This window comes from Plutella xylostella, chromosome 10 (assembly GCF_932276165.1).
Source record: "Plutella xylostella chromosome 10, ilPluXylo3.1, whole genome shotgun sequence".
Classification (NCBI taxonomy): Eukaryota; Metazoa; Arthropoda; class Insecta; order Lepidoptera; family Plutellidae; genus Plutella; species Plutella xylostella.
The window spans coordinates 7,973,931-8,000,201 of NC_063990.1; the positions used below are offsets into that span (position 1 = coordinate 7,973,931).

General features: G+C 37.9%; 2 protein-coding genes across 5 annotated transcripts in view; both read right to left on the reverse strand.

Moving 5' to 3' along the window:
* LOC105380972 (integrin alpha-PS2) overlaps window positions 1-15,955 on the reverse strand; it is a 76,929-nt gene extending 60,974 nt beyond the window's left edge. For 2 of the 4 annotated variants that reach the window (XM_048623565.1, XM_048623563.1), the window contains exon 1: window positions 15,593-15,955. In XM_048623565.1, coding sequence (XP_048479522.1) covers window positions 15,593-15,741 — 149 coding nt within the window. In that variant the 5' untranslated portion in view covers window positions 15,742-15,955. The remainder of the gene's footprint in view (window positions 1-15,592) is intronic. The other 2 variants (XM_048623566.1, XM_048623564.1) reach the window with 1 other exon arrangement.
* A 376-nt stretch (window positions 15,956-16,331) lies between these two features.
* LOC105393656 (protein KIAA0100) overlaps window positions 16,332-26,271 on the reverse strand; it is a 58,216-nt gene continuing 48,276 nt past the window's right edge. The window contains exons 35-43 of the mRNA XM_048623764.1: window positions 24,389-24,541; window positions 23,915-24,031; window positions 23,528-23,748; window positions 23,247-23,346; window positions 22,751-22,892; window positions 20,410-20,648; window positions 19,834-20,030; window positions 19,243-19,354; window positions 16,332-18,733 (exon numbers count right to left, since the gene is read on the reverse strand). Of these exons, the coding sequence (XP_048479721.1) occupies window positions 18,671-18,733; window positions 19,243-19,354; window positions 19,834-20,030; window positions 20,410-20,648; window positions 22,751-22,892; window positions 23,247-23,346; window positions 23,528-23,748; window positions 23,915-24,031; window positions 24,389-24,541 (1,344 nt within the window). The 3' untranslated portion in view covers window positions 16,332-18,670. The remainder of the gene's footprint in view (window positions 18,734-19,242; window positions 19,355-19,833; window positions 20,031-20,409; window positions 20,649-22,750; window positions 22,893-23,246; window positions 23,347-23,527; window positions 23,749-23,914; window positions 24,032-24,388; window positions 24,542-26,271) is intronic.

Genomic DNA, 26,271 nt, shown 5'->3' on the forward strand with positions numbered 1-26,271 from the left:
ACAATGCCTCTATCAGATGAAATCATTCGTAACATTAATTAATGTAATCGCTGCATCGTATATTGTACTGGCCGTCACTCCCGAATGATGGAAATTGAAATGGTCTTTTACTTTATTGTATTGTTAGATTTGTTAGTTCTATGATTTTATCGATCTATGTGGTTGTTGGTTGCGTTTTATTAGTGCTATTGTGTTGTACTTAATTAGATTACAGATAAATCAGTTTTGATTGTTAACTACATAAAAAATAATTCAAATGTTTGGGTTTTTCGCTTGAAAATTAACTACGGAATACACAATGAAATTAACTGTTGGTGCTTATTATTAGTCAAGTAAGATCTAAAGTATTAAAGGATACACCTCAAAGATAAATACAAGGTGATTTAGAAAATGTGATATACTTAAGTACTTAGGTATTTTTGAAAATAATGCCTCATTAATGAAAGGTGCATTATTTTATAGTTACACGATAAAGACAAATATGTTTAGCGCGCGCACATAGCTTAATCAGTGTTTGTTTGATGGCTGCAGTGTCGTAACATCAAAGTCTTATCACAAAGTAAGCAATTTCTTTGATAATTTTCATCTCATCTCTTTTAACATGTCGTAATATCTACCGACCTAAGGTGTTAAAGCGTAGTGTGGGCAATCCTGCCTCTCCATACCCAAGTTACGATTATTTTTTACGGACTTACGTGTAGTTGCACACTTTCTTTCTATAGCAAATTTGCTTCAATATACAAAATAGAAACGTATAATGCACCATCATTACAACAGACCAAACACCTGCGAGCTAAATACATACATGTGTACGAGTATTGTATTACGTACACTTTGCAAACAAAAGCCATAGAACAGATAGCCTGGCCCAGTTTCACCAACTCAACTCTGTTATCAAGAGAAGACCGATTCGCGAGGCTGAGACTACAGTTAAACGACTTGCATGCATGAACTACTGAATAAAATTGTATAAATACTCATAGAAAAGCCACTTTAGCTCGTGCTTCAGAATTGTGAGACCTTTATAAGAAGAATAAGCAAAGTTGTACATTGTATTGATACTGCGAGAAGGGCTATTTATATAGCTGCTCGTGCTTCAGTGCAGCGGTGTTTTATGACCAAAAATCTTTATTAGAAGGACCCGTAAAGTTTAACGATACGATTTGATGAATTAATCTTTTACTAAATTCTCTAAATTATATTTACGTCTCCTTCAATACATGAGGCATCTGCCAGGTGAATCTTCTGTACCTTTTTACCTTTTAGGAACATTTGAAGGCATTATCATACGTCCACAGTTGCGGCCGTCTTCTGTTTAGCATAGCAAGAAGGCAGCGGTAAGCGCGCGTCCATATTATTTGAACATTATGCAAAGAGTGCCTTTGGCCAGCGCCGACAGGTGGCCCGATTTGGCACAAGAATGTTATGGACACGTCTCCTGTAGATCGCGAGGAAGTCGGTGGCAGTGGAGAATGTAAATTAATTTCTTTTTGAACGCCCGCCGACGTGATGAAGATGTAGAGATAAACTAATTTGGAAGTAAGAAATTGGTTTTTAGGTGCTAGTAGTATTTAATTTCTTACTTGTTAGTAAACGGTTCATTTTATAATAGGTACTTTTATCAATTTCACTGGTTTCGGGCTTCATCTTCATTTCTTCCACGCACCCTCAAATTGTGATGAAGCTCTTTGTATTTCATTAATTAAAATCAGTGCACTCCTAAGCCTTCTCATCATACTCCCCTTTCCAAAAAAACTCCATTAGCAACCCAAAGTAGGGTAGCCTCACCACCAGCTGCTTACAACTTACAATCACTCCCTCATAATAATAACATATTCAAGTCATTATGTGGCGAGTATAAACCCAATTCGCATAGAATTACAGACTGCAGTTTAGTTGCTACTGTTGCCCGCATGGCGCGCCCACTTCAATGCTCCTGATAAGATCTGGAGTCGATGTGCTGATTGCCTCAATGGGAAGATTGCCGCGGTATGGGCCCAGGAAGGTCACTTTAGCTTACGAAAAACGAGCTGTCAATGTACGAACGCTGCTGCTCTCTATTCGAATGTTTTAGACGTACCGATTGCAAAGATGTACCTAAGTAGTTTGTTAGTTTTTTTGTGAAGCTAGAGTAACCGCCAGGCAGGGTGACTGCCCGGCAACACGCGAATTTCAACAACCATATCCGATATTCCATATTGGCTTCATAATGGTTGTATGCTTCCTTGTTTTGGGCGCGGCTTTGTAAAGCTTTTTGCGGGCACATTGTGAATGATTTTTGCAGTTTTTCGGTACAGGTTTAAAAAGTTCATAGCAGACACTTGGTTGTGAATTATGAGTTGAATTGGTTTATTACAGGACTAAGTATAAACAAGGCCATGTTTTAGAAACTTCATTTAGTCATCCTCATTGTCCAATAACTTTGTATATATTTACCTACGTACTTATACCTACTATTGTATGGTGTCTTTGACCGATTACTAAATTGAGTTGTAAATTATTCAACAAAGTACAAAGCGGCGTGGAAACAATACAGAAGCGCGTGCGCACGGCGCGAGCGAACAATGAACTTGCGCAACTGTAGGGTTAGGCATCACATCACCATAGCGCTATCACATCACATCATCATAGGGCTATCACATCACATCACCATAGGGATCACTAGCGCCATAGGGCTATCACATCAACATATTCACCATAGGGCTATCAGATTACATCATCATAGGGATCACTAGCGCCATAGGGCTATCACATCTCATCATCATAGGGCTATCACATCACCATAGGGCTATCACTATCAACATTGGTAGATTCTGAAGTCACAAGTTTTGCTAAGAAGTGAGAACCTCTATACTTAAGTACTTAATACTGTTTTCGAAATTCAACTCTATTCAACTATGACCGGCATTCATAGAAGTCATTTTCCATATTCAAAATTTCAGTTAGAACAGTGCTAAAAAAAACATTTCCGTAACAACATTCTGCTACATAAATATAGTAAAATATCGTGTAGGTGCCAACTGTTTTTGTAGGTACCTCAACAATGTAGAGTCTACATAGTTCGATTACGATAACGAAACGACGACGGACGGCCCTATATGCGATTGAGTTGAAATGTCATGCAAATGCATAGAAAGTTGCGTAGGACGTATTTTTATTAGAACTTTCCATAACAAGTGGTTTTTGCGCAGGCGTGATGGTGGTCTATGAAATTACCATTAGAAATTAGATGCTACTCTTGTTTTGTAAAGGCATTTTGAAAAGACTTATTTTTAAATACTGAAATGCTTAAGTTCTTGCTTTAAGTCTTGAAAATCTATCATTGATTTGCTTACCTACTTACGAATCATAAACTATAAAGTATTATAATCAGTACTTACTTAACTTACCCACATAACTGGATAGTCATTACAAAGTAATACCAATAATATATAAGTTACGATGTTTTAGTTCAGCTTTTTATTAAAGATAATGATAACGCCGTTAGTGTAAACTTACCTTATTTATAGCGGCTATGGACCACCCATGTGCCACTGCCTTTACGACACTCGTCTTTGCTTAGGACTGTTCCTAAGAACTAAGAAGCATTAAGTAAGTACTTAAGTTTATCATATTCTAGGTACCTAGGGCCTTACCACAAAAACTTAGACAGTATTTAACAGGTCAAAACTGTCAAACGCCTACAAAATCTGTCAAATTTCATTTTAAACACTAGTTAAACGGTGTTTAAAGTATTTTGTGGCAGCACAGCTAATTTTTAAAATTGAAATTTTCCCAATTTTTGTATCTTATGTGATTAAAAGCGTCCTATCTGTTGGCTAAACGTAATTATATAGAGTGTATTAATATAATAAAATATTAAAAGCTTGTGGTAAACTTAGTTTAAAATTAAAAATATTGCATGTACTTACTTATTTTTTTACAGAATTAAAACAAGATCTTAGATCAGTGGATCAAAGTGGAATGAACTTATTTTCTTTGAGATTAACTAACTATGGGAAACATGAGTCATGACACCCGCCACTGAGTTCGTTAAACATTTGCCTATGTTTAGTATATTTTAATAACTTGACTTCCGAAATGCTTAACTAAATATTTCGCTCGTAAAACTTAACACTTACACACTCATCTGGTATTAGTATAATACTTACATAAAATATGACACATAAATTTAATGTTACTCGTAAAGTAGGTTGTTCTGGGTACTTTTTCTTAGTGTGTCGTGTCGTGAAAAACCCTAAACTTTGGCCAGTAAGATTATGTGGGGGCACGGCAGTACAATAACATTAAATCTATTAAGTAGGTACTTACTAAGAAAAACCTGTAAGAATTTTTGAGTTATTTCTACACCAACAAAAATAGCCATCGTACCTAATCCGAAAGTTAGCCGAAGCTTTTCGGAAGGGGACGTGTTAATTACGCGTTGCCTAAGAGACTCGTCTCTACAGTCTATTCCTGAAATGTTTTTAATTAAATCCATCTACACCTGCTTACGGAGGAGGTAAAAGCACAGCAGTACAGTAACTTTCACTTTCATAGTGTACAAAAAACACAATCCTACCTTTCTTCCTGGAAAGAAACATTACCAATATTATTAGTCATTGACTTCCAACTGATCTACTATTAAGAGGAGCATAACATCAGCATCCAAAAATTTTGCACTGCTGAACATCAGAAGGATCATAGAGCTACATAAACTACCTTTAAAATCATAGACAGAATGAAAAAAGAGTCCTCTCTCCAGTAGTGACCGTACTGTCCGGGTTTCTTTTCTACCCCTCCTCCCCCTCCCCCTCTACATCCGAGGTTCGCGGGCGCACGTGCCGCAACTCCGTCCCGGCAGTGATTGCGCGATGGGATTAAGAGATAAAAGGCATTTTATCTGTTTAGGTTTTTTTGGACCAGTGAACCGCTGCGGACCATTTTGTTCTGATTTGTATTTGTCAAAAAAAAATTATTTATAAAGTTATCAGATTGATTAACATTAAATTTGGCGGCCATACGGTGAAATTCATAATATAAGTGCAGATCCTATGAGTATTTAAAATAGCAGTCAAAATATTTTGATATTTTTACCAACCATTACTTTTTGTATTAATGTTGTTAGAGAGCTAATCGACTTATAATCTCCACTAAATCGATCACGACCGGAGCCGTACCGTAAAGCACAAAGTCCATCATAATCCGACGTTCTTTATAACGATATCGGTTAAGAAGGAAGCAATTACTAACAGATTATCGGTTTATTCACCTCGCCATTATTACTTTATTTTTAAACTGAACTCTAAACCAAAGTGATTCTACACAGGATGCTGTGTGTGATACCGGAATAGTGGTTGTACCTAGCCCAGATAAATTTGGCTTGAAAACAACAGATTTAGTTCATCCCATTATGTCAGATAGAAACTACAGTAAGAAAGAAAATGTGGACTAACTCATGTTTAAAGTAAGCCACATTTTAATTGTTGCCACTTATAATGTGGCCCAAAAAATAGAACTATAGGTACTTCCAAATGAGTGCCACCTGGTGGTACTTTTCAACAACATGGGGATCTTCCGTGTCGCGAGCTGGTGCTAAATAGAGTAACATGGACCTGTTAAAAATGTGCTAACTATCAGTGAAAGGTGTGATGTTTTTGTCATTTGTAGAGCATCATTTTATGTGGTCAGTCAATAAATTTAAAATCTCGAGTAAACTGGCACAGAGGACATAAAACATCTATGTGATGGACTGACTGTAAAATACACTCATCGATGAAAGTCTCGGCCAAACACAAAACATGACTTTTTAATATAATTGTATATATTAAAAAGTCATGTTTTGTGTTGTATAATTATAATGTTTTAAAACAGATTCAAACAGCTCAAATAAAAAAAGAGTAAAAACATGGTTTTATTGAATGTTGCGTCAATAAGTCAATGAAATTGGATGCGCACTTAATAAAAAGAAGATTTTCTTGGGGTAGGTAGACTCTCGACTTTCTTGTACTATTGCTCTTGACAGTCAGTATTACCTACTCTAGTTTAATCTGAAATTTATGTTAGATTACGAGTAAAAGCCGGCCGTCTGCACAAAGCTATCTCAGCACATAAAGTTAAAGATACAAACTTGAGCTGACAATTATTGAAATGTATTCGTAGAATTCCATTATTATGTTTGACTACTTGTATTGCATATCTATTTTAAACTACATCAGTAAAGACCTACCTTAACTAAACATGATAAATAAATACTAAATAATTAATAGGTAATATGCAAGTAAGTAGGTACTAAGGTACTCTTTAACATTTCCATTGTAATTAAAGATTACCATAGTGTCCCAAATACACTGCAACAGCCACCAATCCTCTCCCTTATTCTGCCTAAATAACTTTCGAATGGGCCAATAAAAGTAAAAAGGGCCAACTGGCCGCTAACCATACGGTGTTGGGGTCACGCGGCCATAAATCGCGCTGTGTCGTCGCGTCGGTTGACGGAAAGTGTCAAATTACGATGTGTGGAGATCGCAGTTCGCGCACTGCTCCGGTTTCACTGCTGACGGGTGACCACCAAGAGTGGTAGGTATACTTGTGTACTTCAGAGGTAAACAATAACTTTATTACTAGGTACTATTCAAATTACAATAATGAGCTCTATCATATTAGTGTATAAAAGGAATGCTCAAAAGAATACTTAAGTCCGGTCTACATCTGAAGTAGAGACTTGACTACCTAAGAGTTTTTTTGACAAACTTTTTAGGTAGGCATTTTCTCTATCTACTACCATAGTTGAAGATGTGAAATGTATACAAACATCCGCTTATCCATAAAACTACTATTACAGGTAATTGTCGCATAAACTACCAAGATCCGGATTAAAATCTACCGAAATAAGCATAATCCAAAGGCAATTAAAAACAAATGACATTACCGCCTCCGTTATCTCTGATTGTAGTGCGCGCGCGCAGCTGACACAGTTCTTGCATTGCGCCATAGACAAGACAGCACTGTACAAATATGACATGGTAGCAATATTGCAGCCGTTTATTTAGCCCAAATGTGTCCGCCAGGAGATAGATACGACAAGGAACCACCATATTCGCACCATGTTTTAATCATACATTAGAGAAAAGTGCTTTTTTAATAAATAAAAAAAAATGAAGAAAAAAAACATACTTACTTACTTCGGAAACATAAAAAGCCATCATTTGTCCAGAAAAAGCCACTCAGGTCTGAAAACTCTAAACCGTATAAAACTGTAAGTATTTTCCTATTAGTAAATGCCACCAAAAGATCATGTAATTAGCATTGGTTAACATAGTATCGCTTCATAAATAAAACCCTAGTAATCAAAATATTAACGACTTAGGTACTTAACCTTAATCTTGACTCAGCTGTAACAAAGTTGCTCAGCATCCGTATGACGCGTGGTCCCTCGAACGTGGGTCCGTGAGTCAACAAGCGCCAACACTCATTACATGACCGTCCCCGGAGGCTGTATGAATGGACGGTGACGTCATAGTCCGGCCTACACGGTCAGGCTGTACCTACACTATGTGAGTAAGTTATGTGTCGTGATGAAGGTAGACAAGCAAAGAGTATGAGCCCACATAATCATGTGCTTGCATGGTGCCTTGAACTCTTGAACAATTGAGCATGCCATAGGTAAATACACAGTTAATACCTACTGATGATCCTGGATATCCCGCAAAATATTTTCCATTAAATTTGCTAGGTAACCCGACCCACCACCGCTTAAAGTGATGCAGCTCATACTAAGTACACAAAGAGTCGAAAAGGACCAGTATGAAGTATGAATGTGTAAGCAAGCTTATTTCCATCGTTTCTAACAATATCAATAACCACATCGAAGTCAACAGTAAGATGGTCAAACCACCAAACTAGGAGGTGAATGGTACACGTCACGTCACGCGTCCCACGCACGTCCACGCCATATGGTCGCCCGTGGCTGGTAATTGATGACTCTAAAGACTAGGTTTGATGCCATCGATTGAATGTTTATCGATGCTAGTAATGTGGGCCAAATTGTACAGCGAGGTTGTAAATCTTTGTGGGAAATGGAGAAGTTTTTTTTAGAGTTGGTCAACTTATACGCTGAAGGCCAATATTCTTGCTGTGGACGCATCAACCTTGAAACTCATTGACAAAATAAGTGATGTAATTTAAAAACGTGTCATCAATCTAAGAAATCATTAAACTAATTGGGTAAAACATCAGTGACTCAATTTAAATTGAATTAATACCTACTTGCATACTTACTCGACATATATTACGAGGATATAACGGTATCTATGAAAAATCGAGTAGTGTTCATCTCTAAAAACAAAGGTGTGTAAACTGATCATAATCTGAATGATGATCAAAAGTGAATAAGGAAATAAATTGCCTTTATTTATACCTACCTTTTACTTACAGCAATATGGCACTACTGACCGCACCAAACCCATTGAAAAAAGCACATTTAACTACCGAACAGCCGTCTACAGAGCTATAAACATAAAAATAACGTTTGCATGACTTGCCAACTGCACCCCTTTTATTGCCGCGTCTAATACCTGCCCCAGACTGGCCGCACTTAGGTCTTTTAAATATTAAAATGTGTCCAGCCAGAGTAGCTACTTATAAGTACTGCTTCTGTAAGTATACATGCAATCCTACAATGTTATAGCCCCTGAAGGCGAGGTACGTTGTCAGCTGTGGTGTGTGAGTCAGAAGTAAAACCTTCACTTTTTTACTTTGTTTCACTGATATTTTGTTGCATCTACGCTTAAGGACCCTGTAAGCTTGGAACTCGAGTTAGATTATAAAAATACGTGAATACCTCATGTAGGTTACATATTATTATGTATAAGCGTTCGGGGACAGTAAATAATAATGACATGTGTTTAAGCTTATTTACTCAATCGGTTAGTGTGAGTGCAACTCTTGAAATATAGGCAGCCACAACGTGGCAATGCCAGCACAGAGCGAGTGGGTTTTGTGATTCACGTCTACAATGAGACAATTGTGTTTACAATACCTAAATCCCGATTCCCGACTGAAGGTTACTGAAGGTCTCGCGGTACAAATCTTCAAAAACAAAGGCTCCGATGTAAAAGTACTAATATCGGCACAGCTTAAGTATAAATATTTACAACTTACGTATAGTCTTTTAATCTTAAACACTAAACAGATTATTCGCATTGTAAACTAGCCAACCAGACAATTTTTGTCTATCCAAGTCGTACAAATAATTGCTGATATAAAGATATTATAAGTACTTATAACAGAAACATGTATGAATTGTTTAGTTTCTGTTATGCTACATAGGTAGGTAATTATAAACAGGAAACTCAATATTATTATAGCTAGTTATAAGTACAGGTGTCACAGTTATTGCTCGTATGAGTTTAGTCATCGGACGAAACCCCCGTAGTCGCGTGACTAGCCTTTCGAGCTAAACCGCTATCGAAATCGTGTCATAATGTATGACTCACGTGCATTTTGAGGTGTTATTATCCCGTAGTGTCAATGTGATTAAACGCTAGTAAGAAGATATTTACTTATCGTATTATACCTTTCACGGATTTGAATAGACTGAATAGGAGGAAACTCCACTCTCTATCTTATCTTTATGAATCGTCTTCAAAGAAAAAGATTCATTGTATAACTAACTACTTATGTATTTTATTAATAACTTCAATTCATTCATTTGTTTATGGTTGAACAACCATTCATCCTTATCTACGTGATTGAATTTGAACAAAAAGTCAATAAACGCTAATCGTATTATGATTATAAAATATGCATTATCACAACTAGAGGTGTAGAGTCAGCATTTAAATATTAATTATTTGGGTGCGTTTCCGGTCATGGCGGGCCTTCCGGCGTGCGCCTGCGCATTTGAAGCTCAGCGCCACCTGGTGGCGATGGGGGAAGATACTTCCGCCTCCCATGTGTTACCCGGTCGTTTTTTAAGTGTGACGTTAACGCGTATTTAGGTAACTTGATGGTTATGTTTTTATAAGTACGACAGGCCCTGTAGCACGGGGCGCTATTAAGACGTGACAAGAGTTCTCCGTCGCGCTCGCTCTTGAGGCTGCGCGATGTGAGTGAGCGCGATGCAAAACTCTTGTCACGTCTTAAATGCGCCCCGTACTAGCCCTTCTGAGTGTTGTAGAGGGTGCTAAATTGCTATCCTATCTCAAAACTACAGACATCCTCTAAGGGTGGAAGGATTTGCTAAATGTGTGGTAGAAGATACAAAAAGCAACTTAACACAATACAAAATATCTAAAGCATTTGATTCGCACACATTAGAAAGATCACCATAATGAATTAATAATATAATTTGATAGACTCGTCTTGAACCGGTCACTTAAACCAATGTTCATCTTCATCCATCCTTATCACAAAGTAATAGAGTAGAAATATCCTTGGCCATCGATGTCCAGTAATATTGGTCTTACACGGCATATTTACTTAAGTGATGTTAAGATGATGTAAGAACTTATTAATAACAGAGTTAACGCCTGATCACCTGTAGTGAATCACCTTGAGTACCTTGACAAAGATAGACACTGTCATTAAGTGATGATTTAATATCCACTTTGGTCTTACAATCACAAAGGTTTTCTACAGATATTATAGAATCCTTTGAGTTATTGAGAAAGATTTCCCAATTTAAATAGAGGTGAAATCGATACTTTCTCTTTAGTTGTGAACAAACTTTTGTAAAACTTAAATCCTGTCAAAAAGGTGATAGCTACCTTGAAAACAGTATTATATCATTTAAATGGGAATTAACAGCCGTTAATTTTAGTCCTTACGAGAAGAGTTACCTAAGTAGTCCACTTATTACAAAACGAACTTTGGACCACTTTCGTCGACCAATTGGAAAGTAATTCAATTAAGTTAAAGGGCACTTGCCCCAAAGTTACAAATGTGAACTAATTATGTGTTCAATAATATCATTACATGCGTAACTGTGTCGTCATACTGCTCTATATTTAATTTTTATTACCGTTCAAGAAAATAAGATTGGTTACAGCATGTTGCAGTTGCAACGCAAATGGCATATTGCGCTTCAAAGCATGCATGAGAAATGCATGCCTCAGAAAAAAAACGTTCTGCAAGCATCATTTATTTTCCATAGAAACTTTATTGGTCACGAGATTTTTTTACTACTGGAGAATGTTTTTTTTTTCGCGAATTTTGACCTTCTTATATCATTTTTGGGCTTAGATATAACATGCTGCATGCAGGTTTCGGCTTAGTTTCCCCTAATGGCAACACCCTGTAGATAGTATAGTCACGGAGTTCAATTTGGTCTATATTATTTTCTACCAATTTTATTCAGTAGGCAAACAGAGTACAGTATTTGAGTAGTATTCATAGTATTGTAGATAAACGGCATCTGATACTGCACCATACAAAACTAGTAGTCATAGTAAACATATTGTAAACATGCTGCAGTTTGCCTTGTAGGAAAGTGTGACATTTACCTGGTTTTATCTCGGTTTCAGGCCAAGGCAAGCCACTGTTTCGGTGAATCCGTACGCTAAATATACGCGAATTTATGTATTCATCGGTTTTATATTAATAAACTTATAGGTAAGTACATACTTACTTGTATATTTCATGAAATGTTATTACTCACATGCACCCAAATACGTCCTTTTATATTTCGGATTAAACTTAGTCAGAGTTGATGCTGAAATTTAAGTAAAATTTTCCTCATTAATGATATAAGTAGTAGGTACTTCTCAGTGAATTTCAGACGGTCAATAGGTCTAATTTCGGCACTTATGATACTTGCACTTTATCAAATATTTTATTATAGTGTATAGTAACTGTGATAAAAAAATTACGGTACCTAGGTACTAGATAGGTAGGTACAAAGCTAATCTCGGCCTCGCTGTTTAAGCATAGTAATGTAGAGACAACTAAAACAAAATGATTAATATGCTCCATATTCCATTTGTATTGTTATGTTTGTTCAGAGCAGTTAACTCTATACGCGGCGCGTGCGCAGGGTCATCCATAGCGAGCTGCAGGAATGGGGTCACGGAGACTTCGCCCGCGCTTCGCCTACAGACGCCACATTATTCTGTGAACACAAGCTCGTTTTGGAACGCACCTCGAAAGCGCGCGCTGTCGTCACAACAGCTGTCAAAATTAGCGGTTTGTGAAACGGATGTTGAGTGGGGGTTTCCGGATATCCGGCGACTATTGGTGTTCTACTGCTTGAACACAGGTTCAGAAAAAGCCTGAAGGATTTCAAGAAAATTTCGGAAAGAAACATACAATTTATGTCTCAACTAAAGTTTCTTGTAAAGGTAAAAAGATAAGAATTACATATTTACGTCTAGTTAGTAATCTTAGGAGCACCATGTGTATGATATGGAACGGGTACCTTTACATTTAGTTACAATAACTTGTTTGTCTGTTCCTCTGATCCACCGACAGTCACTGACAAAGATCAGTTCCCCGAAATCCTGGACAAGAGCCTCTATAAGATTCTGACTGGACTTATCAGAATCATATCGGATATCTTGCTAACATTACGGACTTACATTGTATGGATGACAGTTGTAAAGAAGTTCGCCTACAAATTAGTCTTATTTTGTATAGCTGCCTCACTTATGGAATACAATATCAATATTGTACCTCGTAGGTTGGCTGGTACAAAATGCTTTTAGCATTACGTTCACCTTTTGTACACTTATATGTGATATTTGTGCAATAAAGCATTAAATAAATACATAATTTTTTTACGTAGCTTTGTCCAGAAAGCTCTGCTTTGACTTAAAAGTTTTTTTTCCGTAGTTTGTTTCCCGGATCAAAAATTGCCTACTGTAATTTTGATTTTAAACTACTACATAGGCATTCTCTCCATACACATATAACTACTTAATATAAGATAGTAATAACATACATAGTATACCTACCTTCTAATAAAACTGATAAGGTGCTCCCAGCTACCCACATCTACTTAGAAACCATCAAAGCATCCTGTGCCGACTGCAGCATGCAATAAATCCGATTTGTTGTTTATTTATTTAATCTGTGCTCTCGTATCTTATGTTTATGCACTGATTATTGATAAGAGCAACACACTCGGTGGTTTAAATCAATTAACCATGAGGCGGCTAATTGGATAAATATATATGTATGCCTAGGTACTGTAGTAACTTAATTAACATGTAAATATTTTATTGTATCGATATTACACTATTAAAAAGTACCCATAATGGTTTTACGTACGATTACTGGGATAAAAGATAGTCCTCCATCTCGAAGTTCCAATATTACCTATGTCTAGTTATGTAGTTGAGGCGTGAAAAGAAGAATTAATCATACTCCCATATTTAGCTATAATAGGTATTTCATATTTAGTACCTACCTTTCTAGACTAGGTTAATTTATAAAACCTTAACTTGCTTTGATAGGAATTGAATATCCAAAACACGAAAGCTTCAATTAAGTTCAAGGCACCTAATGAAGATTAATTTAAGTTTTATTCAATCAATTTTTAAAGCTGCAAATTCTTACAACCATCATCAATAACGTCAATCAAAAGGGCATGAAATCATGAATCAAATGTTACAATTCATTTTTTTTTATAAAAAAGAAGGCTTTGCATCTGCGCCTGCGCAACATCAAAACATTACGATAAATGTCCAAACTCATTACTTATCTTTTCCTCCATTAGTAGGATAAAGACCTTGTCGTTATGTTTTTTATTTGGTATTTTATGTCGCGTATTAATCAGCGGTCTCAGAGGTCAGAATGGGTTTTAACATGGATCCTTAAGATTATCGACCTAACTTAGTTACCTACCTTATATTATATTATACAACCTGAGCTACTGATATAAAAATAAAAATGTAAAAATAATAAAATATGGATAGAAAACAAACGCTCTCTACATTTCGGACATATTTATTAGTGAATAAAATTTAAGTATAAAATACCCACTTTGGTAAATAGACAGAGATAGTAATACAGAGACGACACACGCCATCGTTTTAAGTCGAGTGAAACAGATCATAAATCAAGGAAGCCGTCGCACCCTCGCTACGAGAATAACTCCGTTCGCGGCTGAATTCAGTAAAAAAATAAAAATAAAAAGGGCGCGTCTATGGTTTGTCCCTGCAGGACTAGGAGAAAGAATATTGATCCCATAGCAAACAATTACTTTTAAGGTATAAATATTGTGTCTATTGTTGATTGTGCCAAACCGAGAAAGATTAGAGAACCCTAACCAGTATCTCGCTTACCCTTTGTTGATATCCAACATCAACATAATCATCTTCTTACTATTGCCTTATGCCCTACATGTGAAACTAATGCATGAAATAGGCACATTCCATTCGTATCGAAGCTGTGCGCGTATGCGTTGATTGAGGAGCTATGGCCTCTGACTGATCAATCGAGAGCAGTTAATAATATTGACTGTCTTACGTAGTCATTGCCATTTTCAGTTCGCCCACTGACTGTGGGCTGTTGACTACGATCCTGTTTCGATTGCAATTAGCATATTTTATTACACCGAATTCCTAAACGGGACCAATTTGAATATACAAGTGAGAACAGCGCAACTATATCTGCGCCTGCACATGTGTTGACCATGTGACAGTGCATTTCCGGTTCGAAATACGAAATTTAGCACGGTCTATTGTCTATGGTTTGGTCAGGGGTTGGGTAGACAGGAACAGGGATGCTGGACACATGTTTTTACAAATGAGATAACAATGGTCGCTCAGTTTCGTTCGGTGCAAATTACTGTCATCATCATCATCCTATAGCAGTCCACTGCTGAACGTAGGCCTCTCCCAAAGCACGCCACTGGATGCGATCTTTAGCTTTCCGCATCCAATGATAACCAGCCACCTTTCGCAAGTCAGCAGAACGTGTAACAATAATAACATACCTAAGTATTAAAGCTTTAAAGTCCTGTTAACCAAAGTTTCGTAAGCAGTTTAAAATGGTTGGCGGTGCATTTTAAGTATTTCAAATACGACTTACGTTATCTGAATCTATAATGAAAACGTTAGCAGAACGAGTACGGAATGCAAACAAATGGTTCGGCGCTAAAAATCGCACTTACTCTGCGTCTGCGCATGGATGATGTCATAATTCCGTAGCTATGTGTTCGTTTACATACCTATGTAAATACACGTCGCCTTGTGCGATACAGAAACAGCTGGCTCTTGTCTTTATAAATGCAATAAGGCAATTGTATTGGCCTAGATAATTTGTTTTAAATAACAATCTAGAATAGGTAGGTGAACTACTTGAGGCACCTTGCTTACTTTATATTATTACTCACAACATAAAGCTCAATAATTCCTTTAAATCTAAGTAAGTACATCTGTGTTTTTAGTTTTAGTCAAAATATTTTAAATGTCATAGTTTTTTTGGCAAAGATATTATTATAGAAAAATCGCGGTAATAAAATACATAGGTTAGTAGGTATATTATGTAAATTTATTCTTACACAAACAAGACGATGTCTAATATTTTGCATGAGTCACCGCGAAACTGCTGAGACGATGACGATGACCAAGTTAGCGGTTTTTTTTTCTAGGAAAAAAGTATTGGAACTTACATTTTCTGGTCTCCATCGACGTGGGCTTGCACGGAGAAGCCGAACATGGAGTTGGAGGTCCCTCGGTGCACCACCCGGGACGGGATATCCACATTGAAGCCCAGCGCTGTGGCACAGCACAAAAATAAACACCAAATTTTCGCCGCCATATCGCACTAAGAACGGCACCGTTTAAAAAAACCTAGTCACTGGCACATTTATGAAAACAATTTTATTTTTCTTTATTTCAATTCGTCCGCATCGTTCGTTCGAATTTTGAAAATTCGACGTGTTCGTTTTCGTAAAGCGCGGGAACGTGGGCGAGTGACACACGCGCGCCCTCCGCGGGTTGGATCGGAACTGAGGCCCGCGGCTGTGGGAGGCAAGGCCGCGCGATGAGGTAACGTTATTTACTCACTTTTAAAATAGGAAAGATGAGTTTTCGCGAGATTTTCATGCGATCCGTGAGTAAACGGCCGGTCGCTGTATTTTGGGCCGTGAAGTAAGACGATTGGCATAATTTTTATATTGATTCGCACTATAACAACACAATTCATTTTAACTATTTGATATAACTTCTAGTTATAATTTTTTTAACATTCATCTTCACTGTAAGTGTAGTACTTACTCGATATAATTAAGGAAGTAAACCAGGGTAAATTTATGTGTTAGATCAAAATATTCTATCCAACATTTTACTTTTTCTATCAAATTCTAATTCTACTTATGATACCTTTTACAAAAAAAACAAGAAATGTACTTTACTTTTAAATACAAACATTTAATTAACAAATTACTTTTAATAAATAGTTGTTCACTTAAGCAATTAGTCTTAATTAGGTATTATTAATTACTATAACATAACATCCAGTATAAAATGCTCATTTGCTTATGTGGTTATAAAGATTTAAATATATGATAAATAGTTAGGATAAAATACTGAAAAAGTATAAATAATAAAAATACAGAATGAATTCGTTAACATGAATGGTGCATAATTCAATTGAAACTGTGCTATCTAGGTACCCTATAAAGATATTTTGTCAATATTATTTTACCAAGAGCATGGCCCTATCGCGAAGTCAAAACCAAGTAACATTTGCGAAGTTGCCTGTTTCATGATGACTTTATACTTTTATCAACCATGACTATTATCCAATTGTAAAACAAGCGCTTAACCGTGCTGTAGCATCTAGCATTTATAAATGACTATCTACTGAATTGGAAATCTATGACGTCATGAAATTGATGACGACTTACATTGTATTGTATTACGGTTTTCTTTTACACTTTATTACATACATACACTTCCCTTCAGATTCTAGATTAATAATGTAATGACTAATGTGACCACAAGACTGTCCATATTGCCAGAGATATCATTATTAATTTTGTAGTTACATTATCTTCATAACTGTACGTAATCCACAGTAGTGACTTAACAAAAGTTGATTGATTCATCGTTGTACGAGTCAGCAGTTTTTCTACCACCCAAATCAAACCAACCCTTATTTAAATGAAATCCTAGGCTAGCTGTATATGTATAAGTAAGTATAATAAAAGAAATTATAATTATTATATTAGGTACAAACTTATGTATAATACAGCCACATAAGTTTATAACCTTTATTTTTAAAATGTTAATATGTTGTTGTGGATTTTTTTTATAAATCAATTTTTATGAAAATTACATCCCCAAATTATATTCAAGAGGGTTGGGTGGGTCATCATATAAATATTAATATACAGTCGGTGCTTCCCCTTTATTGTAGGTATGTTAATTTACTTACGGGCTACATGTAATTTTATTTGAAAACACAGTCTTTTCGCAAATTGAGATATTCTATAAGTATAATGAGCTAACAAACAATAATATTTATGAAAATGGCAGCCGGTAGGTATATACTTGGAAGTAGTAAGGACTATTAAATAAACATAAAAATAAAAGGAGATAACATGAGTCCGGCATACACTTTCATATATTTATCTTCACACAGTATTGTCCTTAGTTTAATCTTGTTGATTTTTATTTTTATAAATGGAAGGTAGGTATATCAAAATTGGTAGCGTCAGCAACAGCTTATAATTATTGCACAGATATACTTATTGCATTATTTAAACTTCCAATGATACGTGTAAGTTCAAACAATATAAAAAACTTTATAGTTGTCACTATCAGCAATAAAAGCTATAAAATATGAATAACGAAGATCATTACATTGCACTTTTAAAAATTATTACTGAATCGCGTGAGCAGCCGACCAGATAGTTGGTAAAGCGACGCCAGTCACGGTCGATTAAAGGATGGGGCGGGCGTTAATGACATTACTAACTTTATAAAACTTGTGGGAGGGTTACTTTTTTAGAAACATACCTACATAGAAATAGTAATAGTTAGTAGGTAATAAAAAGATTCGTATACAACAGTTAAAACTAAATAAATATTATGTTTATATCCTTCCCCGAGTGCAAAATTAATCCAAACCATAATTTAATAAAAGTTGCAACCATAATCCTATCAAAGGTTAATTTTGATCTGGGAAAAATGATTTAGGTGGAATTTCACCAAAAGCTAATCGTATTTAGTAGCCTGTCAAACGTGTGTCAGTTAGTACAAAATGTATTTAAAATTTTGTATTTAAAATCGTTTAGCGTTTCGTAAAAGTGGCCCTAATAAGGGTCGCAGACGTTTGACAGGCTACTAAATACGTTTAGCGTTTGGTGAAATTCCACCTTAGTATTCACGACACTGACACGCACGAAGAATCCTATCCATCACAAAAACTTTTACTTATAACATGTTCAAATATGAATAAGTTGTATGAATTAATAAAGTTTTACTGCAACTTGACTTTTGTTTAGCTACAAGAGATATTATGTTTAAAATAAATAACTTTAGACCTCGGAGCCTTTGTATTGGAAAGAACTTTCTTATAAATAATGCATTACAATGAACATTATTCTCTCCTTAATCAACCCAGGATAGATAGATACTAAAACATTAAATGTTATTCGAATATTTATCACAACAATGTCTTTCAATGGAATTGAACGGTACAATATAACAAGTAATCACAGAAGATCGATAATAATTTAACGCTAGGATTTGGAAAACTTAAAAACTCCAGGAGTACTCTTCTTCTGTGGCTTGCTTTCCGATACCTTTGAATAAAAAAATACTTTAAACATTTTATAGAGGAATTCACTCACGGCTAACAGCTGAAGAACCTATAATCATTGGGAGCTGACTAGTGCTGAAGAGAAGTCCATAAACACATAAACGTAGCATGGGACGACCTTAGGTCGAAGGCCATTTAAATAGAGGGTCGCAGCTTGGCAGGCCGCAGCCAGTGAATGGATAAAGATGGTCGAAAACAGAGTATGGTTATGGCGCCTTACGAGAGGCCTGTATGTCCAGGTGTCAGCATCTATGACCTTAGACAGGTCGGGTGCGGAAGACCAAGATCTATCTACTAAACTTTGTAAAATATGTATAGCGTGAACCCTATGACAGCTGCCGTAGCCATAGATTTTATCTGTCATTTGTTGGTTTTCAAGGGATAATTAAGTTTATTCTCTAGGATCAGTCAATAAAACGTCATAGGGCTCTTGGTCCATTTTACTATAGTAGATAGATGTCTGATGATGATGATGATGATGATGACACTCACGGTGCGCTCGCCCAGTAGTAGCCGTGCCTTGTCCTCCTCGTGCGGCTCGGCGGCGGCGGCGGCGCGCCGGTGCAGCTGCAGCTTCTGCCGGATCGCCTGCGCCACTATCACCCTGCGTGTCAAATGTGTAACATTAGATTTGGTTACGTATTACGTGTATTGTAGTCCGCACTGACGATTCGTTAGTGTTAAATCTCGATTTAAGTCATTTATATGGACTGACGTTTCTTTAATCGAGATTTGACACTAAATCTAGATTTAATGTTTGTGCAAGTGGCCCTTAGAGTGCATTTCACATCCATTCAGACGAATCGTCAGCTCAGCAACGACCTTCAAATTATTTACGTATGGTCACTGACCAACCGTCTATAACGTGTCTTAACCACATCTTAAGTGAAAGGTAGGGGAGCGCTGATTGTTTAATACAGAATATAGCCCATAAATTGTCCACTGCAGCACATTACAGGTCGCCTTGGATGGTTATTGCTATAATTTCTACGGGTGTGTTACAGATACCTACTAGAGAAAATTGCAGAACGCCTTTACTTCAACATAAGTAAACTAAATCTACAAACAAAAGACGGTACTCACTTTCTAGTATCAGTCTTGGTGGCGAGCAGCAGGTCGAGCCAGGTCCACGTCACGTTGTGGTACTCCAATGTCGGCAGCACCAGTGGAAGGTCGCGGAAGTCTTCTAGATTCTTCTCCTTGCTTCCCTTGTAGGAGACTCGCACCGGCACTTCGGGGATCTTGATGTAGATGAAGAGCTTGTTCTTTTCTGCGCGCTCCTGGTTTGGTTATAAAAGTAGAGTGGAAAAGTTTTTCAGTTTCCGAAGCCGCTATATTTAAGTTGAGCTTCTTGCAAACGTGTTGTATTTAATAATTTTATGTATTTGTTTCAATATGTATCTAAATGTATCATTCAGATTTATTTTGTCCACTGCTGAACATAGGCCTCTCTCAAGGAGCGCCACAACACTCGGTTAACGGCCTTCCTCATCCAGCCACTACCGGCTACCCGCCTAAGGTCGTCGGTCCAGCGGGCAGAAGGCGTCTTACTAATAGTTGAACTAATATAATGTACCTATATGATAGGTGTTGCCACACTACAATACGAGTATATAGCTTAAAATCCTATCATCGATCTATGGTAAACTCGCAACCAACCTTCATTTTCTCAACATCATCCTTATTCTTCTTATCGCGTTTCACGTAGAAGTTGCTATTGCTATCTTTATCCTTCTTCTTCTTGGTCTTCTTGGACCCAGTAGAGACCAGGCTGGCGGTGGAGGCGCCGGCGCGTAGCGTGCCGTCGTCGTCCTCCGCGTCTATCGACTCTATAGTCTCGGGGTCGCGCTCCGGGAAGCAGAACTTGAGCATGGTGTTGAAGAACTTCTTTGTTAGACCTGGAAGCCAGGATAAGGTAAGCAAGGGGAAATACTGGTAGAAAACTGGGTATAATTGATGATTGGTGGCGATTAATTAGTGCAGGAAGTCTATATGGAACTTTTTCGGTTAGTACGTGCGGTACGGTGATACGGCACAAAATAGGTAGCCATTTAAAAAGCGCAAAAGGCACCTCTGTCTGATTTCTAAATTCTACTACAAGAACTAAACAAACTGGAGCATGCTGAAAAACAGCGTCGTTCTGAAACAAGCTTTCAGTCGACATTGCTGAGCATGATGCCATTTGCCAGAACGGAAGTACCTACTTACCTATTTTATTATAACCCTTATGTTAGTTCTAGTTACCTACTGTCCTTGTTATAAGTACTTAAATGTTATGTGTTTAGTTTTTACTATAGAATTAAGTATTTTATGTAGTAGGTTTCATTTGTTTTTGGCAATAAATGCTATTTTACTTTTTTTTTTTTTACAAAAACCGAGTTTTATTCTAGACGATGTATGACCCGGAAAATTCCTAATGTTCCCCATATTTCTTTCCTCCTTCCTCTACTTAGGCCCACTTGCGTGGATCACAGGGTTAAAAATATAAACTCAGAGGTAACTAACTCAGGGTTAACTTTGTAAAATTTTAACCCGGACTTTTGATTGCGCTAATGGAAAATAACCCTGAGTTAGCTAACCTGACGTTTCTTTTTACACTCTGTGAATCTATGTCCCGTTCCAGGCTGAAAGGGACCAAGTTTCTATTGCCGTAAAAAAACATTGTCTTCTATCTCACCTCACGTCTTTGGATAAAACTATCCCTCTCTATTTCCATTTTCGCAATCTGTCAGTAATTTGTATTTTGTTTACAAAGTGTCATATTTGTGATTTCCTTGTAGATATACATTACGAAAATTATAAAAAATTGAAAAGAAGCGGCGGTAGCTCAGTCGGGTTAGCGCTCGCTTCTCACACAAAAGATGCGTGTTTGGATCCTAGCGCAGACATACCAATGAGTTCTTTGGAATTTAAGTACAATGTGTGGCAACTTACTACCACACATTCTACTTACCACAAAACGTTCAAGAACCTTATCATAAGCAGCTCTCTTCAATCTAACCGTACCAACAAGCAATACTCAACCAATAACAACAGCAAGTATTGATTTTATTGAACACATCGCGGTTGCAAGTTGTACTTTAAATAACAGCAAAGATAGCCCTGTAAAGAGCTGTTTCTGGAAACAAAGAGGGAGTTCCGAAAATAACTGTTCAGCAAGCTCAAGCAAGCAGCAGCAGCGACCACCACCGTCACCGCGGCAGCTCGGAGAGGAGAGCCTCCGACAGCGCAGAAAAGGAACGAGTCCCCGTGCATTCCCAACGCCACGAGTATTTAAGTTAGCACCGCGCGTATAAGTAGGCTTATTTTCTGTAAATAAATTATTATTATTCTGTCCACTCTGAGTATTATTTTCTACCTACTCTACACAATATCTCCAAAAATGTATACCATAGCTCTTACGGTGAAAAAAACATCGTGATCTAGATGTGTACCCTAAAGTGCATTGTACTCTTTCAAAAGCGGCGATACGGCTCGCGACCTATCACGTGAGTACAAAAATGTACAGCGAAAAGTGGGTGAGTCACCTCTGAGTAACTCCATTATAGTCATAGTCGTGAGCATATATGCATGTAACCACACCATCGTGCTCTTAATTTTACAAGTGGGACCATTTGCTACTTTGCTAGATAGGGGAAAAATATAAGAATGATGAGTTAATCATCATAATCAAACATTTCCAACGAATACAAGAATATTGATAAAAACCTTTTCTTTTGACGTAAGCCGGGTTAGCGTCTTAACCCTCCAATATTGGGGGGTTAAATATTTAAGAGTTTATCCCAAGGTTAGCGCTCATATTTCAGCGATGCAAGACAAATTAATAATCTAACCCTCCTTATGTCAAATATCTCCGAGTTAATTCGCTAACCCAGGTCTGCGCAAGTGGACCTTATCGTGTCAATGACAAACACTAGGTTTAGTCACCGTGTTGAAAGGATTGGCCAGTCAAATAATCCTCAATCTCTGACTGCTTTTCTCTTACACACGCAATACATACCAATCTTAATCGGCACGATGTTGACCTCGAAGTGTTCTTTCACAGAGATGCCCCCGACGGGCGGGCGGTCGCGACAGAAGACTCGGAGCGCCGCGCGCCGCGCCAGCGGAGCCCGGCCTGACGGCGCTTGCGGGACTAGTACCTGGATAGAAGGTGGTGAGGGGTGAGAACATTGGAAATTAAATCTTACAACGACCAACTGAGCTATCTCTATCGGGTCAAGCTGTTTTAAGTCCATGCATGTCTCAAAGAATAGATAACCGTTGGCGAAGAAGAGGAGCGACTTACTGCACTGTCGCCGGTCTACCTCTATTGAATACTTAAGTGAGCGTCTCGCTCTTAGTTTTCCTGCTCGAAGTCCCCACTCAAGAACTGGTCAACCAAAACTTTAAGAATTTGGTAAATTTTATTGGTAACTCTGAAAAGCTACACATCTTTATAGTAAGCTAGAAGCTAGCGTATCTTGCTATACTATTATCTTGATATCTGTATTTACCTCCGGGAAGGGTTCGTTCGGCAGTAAGTTGGTGACTCTCACGTAGCCAACCTCGAGCTGATGTTCCACCGAGTCGTCCGAACGGGACGTCTTTGTGTACCTACGGGTTAAAAATGTCATTAGACATTATAATTCGACAAACAGATGGATGATTGATTTAGGAATGAAGGGTGTGTATAATCTTATTTTATTTTTTTACCATCGGCATTGGAAAGTCTTCACCTAACTCTTAAACTTATCTGTCACAGCAGCATAAAACTACCAGGATCTTATAAATTTACAGGAAGTTGGTCAGCAACAGATCCGCGATCCCCAGCTGCCCGTCTGCATCAGTGAGCCTCCACCTCGCACTCTTGAAGCAGATCTCATTATAACGATGTGGGGGCGCATGAGGGGAGCGCACGGGGGGCGCGGCGCCGCGGGCGCAGACGTCCCGCCAGGCGCGCACCATCGCGTCGAGCTCTTCGCCTAGCGTCCATACGCTTTCTTTGCATTCGTTCACCTGGATAGTGGAAATAATGCTTTTTAAGTGGTCATGGTTTCAGAACGATTTAATGGATGCTATGAATTTTATGTCATGAAATAAGAGTATGTAGTTTTGTCTGAGTAATTTAAAGTTAATACTATTATGTATTCATTATAGAGATATCAAAAAAATATATGCTTACCTGGTTATCCAATATTTTAAGTTCCTGTATCGCGGTGGGGTCGTTGTCCGAGATCGATCGGTTCTTGAGATAGTATTCCTTTTCTAACCTTCGTAGACGAGCCAGTGATTCTCGAACCTGTAAACCATTACAACTTTATAAGTTTGTTAAAAAGTCCTTATAGACTATACGTGTTAAGGCCCACGAAAACAGCGAGAGGACGCGATGGGAGCCCGCAACATGTGCGTGCAACACTCTCTCCTATGGAACACAAGCGAGTTGAAAGGAGACGGTTTCTTGTCAAGCCTTTATACAGCTGTTAATTCCTGACCAGTTTACCCAGTAAGGGCTGACCTGTGTCTGCAGCTTGTGTATGAGGTGGCGCGGGTCGCGGTCCTGGTGCAGCTGCAGCTGGAAGCGGCACAGCGCGCGCCGCTCGAGGCTCCGCCGGCGCTCGGGCTCCACTACTGACTAGACTACCCAGTGAGGGCTGACCTGTGTCTGCAGCTTGTGTATGAGGTGGCGCGGGTCGCGGTCCTGGTGCAGCTGCAGCTGGAAGCGGCACAGCGCGCGCCGCTCGAGGCTCCGCCGGCGCTCGGGCTCCACGTGCAGGACCACGTTGTTCACCACGTCTAGGAGGATCGCGTACTGTGGGGGAGAAATGAATGTTTAAAGAATGCGTGCTAGATTTTATTTTATACAACTTGGCAAATTACGAGCAAAATGGCGGTTTTCTACAATGTTTCATTTATGAACCAATAAATAATAGGTCGGTTAGCGTCCTAACTATATTGACGAATTTTAGCACAGCGGAAATGGCGTCACGCGGTATGGCACATTCAACATTCCAGCCGCATTTCCAATGGGACCTATAAATATCTTGTTGAAGGCAACAAAAAACCTGCAAGGAGTTTGGGCTACACTGCTACTACTACCTACTAATACACTGCCTTCTAGACTATGGAGAATTTGCTCTTATATCCTTCCACCAACATTCGGCAAGATCTACTCCAGGCCAACCAGAATGCCATGTCATCATCTTCTTTTTGTTCCGGAAAAATTTAGCCAGCATTTACGACACTGACGCGCAATATGACGACGTAGTAGAATTACACACCTGCAGTGAGTTGGTGCACACGTCCAGGTCGTGATGCATGAGGGTGAGGCAGTCGTAGGGGTCGACACGCAGTAGAGCTATACTTTCTAAAATATAGCATGAGCCCTATATGACGGCGATCAAATCCGTACATTTTAAGTGACATTTGTTAGTTTTCAAAAGAAACCTAACTATATTTTCCAGGAATAAGGACGCCTAAGGACTCTTGCTATATTTTATTTACAAAATACAGCGTGTTACAGGTTTCGGCTTAGTATACCCTTTTTGCAACACCCTGTATAGTAGAACGGCGATACAAATAGATAGCGAAAGCGGGTGGCTCGCTTGCGAGTCACCATTGACTACGCCTTCGGGGATAACAGTCGTCAGCATGAGTATAATGGACAACATTTCAAAAAACTAAAGCTGCTATAAATCGAAAACCATTTCGAGATTAAGCTCTCAAGGCCACAAAAAAAATGTTTTTGTATTTTTTGGATGTATAATTTTCGAGAAAATCATAAAATAGTAAAAAAGTGCTGATGACGTCATGCATCAGGTGCGATGCATTTTGATGATCAAAGCCTATAGATTTAAAAACAAAGTAACTGTCACTTTCATTTTTGATTGACGTTGACGTTTTATCGAGTCGTTTATTTGGGTCATTTTCATAAATTCTTTTCTGACACTTTCTGACTATTTTTTTAATTTATCATATAAAATGGTTAGTACTTATTAAGAGATGACCTCTATTTAATGTCCCAGAGCGTGCCACCACCTACATAGCTGAAAAAATGCTTCTGCTTATTTTTTTACATGATAAGTACCTACTTTGTATCATCAGAAATATCAATGTCATTTGAAAATGACCCATTTGTTGGTTGGCATGTAAACAAAGTTTAAATGTCACTTGTCAGTGTCATTTATGTTTTTTTTCGAGACTAAGGCAATAGACAAAAATAAAAATTGAGCCTAATATGTGATGTCACTTCCGGTTTTAAAATAATTAACTTTAAAGTTAAAAATAACATGCAAAAATTCATGTATATGTCGCAGCCGGATCGTATAACCCGCCGTATTACATGACGGCTAGCCGCATTACAAGACAGGGCCGCTTTGTAATGCGGCGGATCAACGTTTAGCCGTATTGAATACGGCTGAATGAAAATGCGCCGGATTGTATTCGACATCATACGTCATTCAATACGGCTGGCCGTTATGTAATACGGCGAGACATTAGCCGCCGCTTTGAAAGATTTTAGTTTTGATTTTTAACACTCGT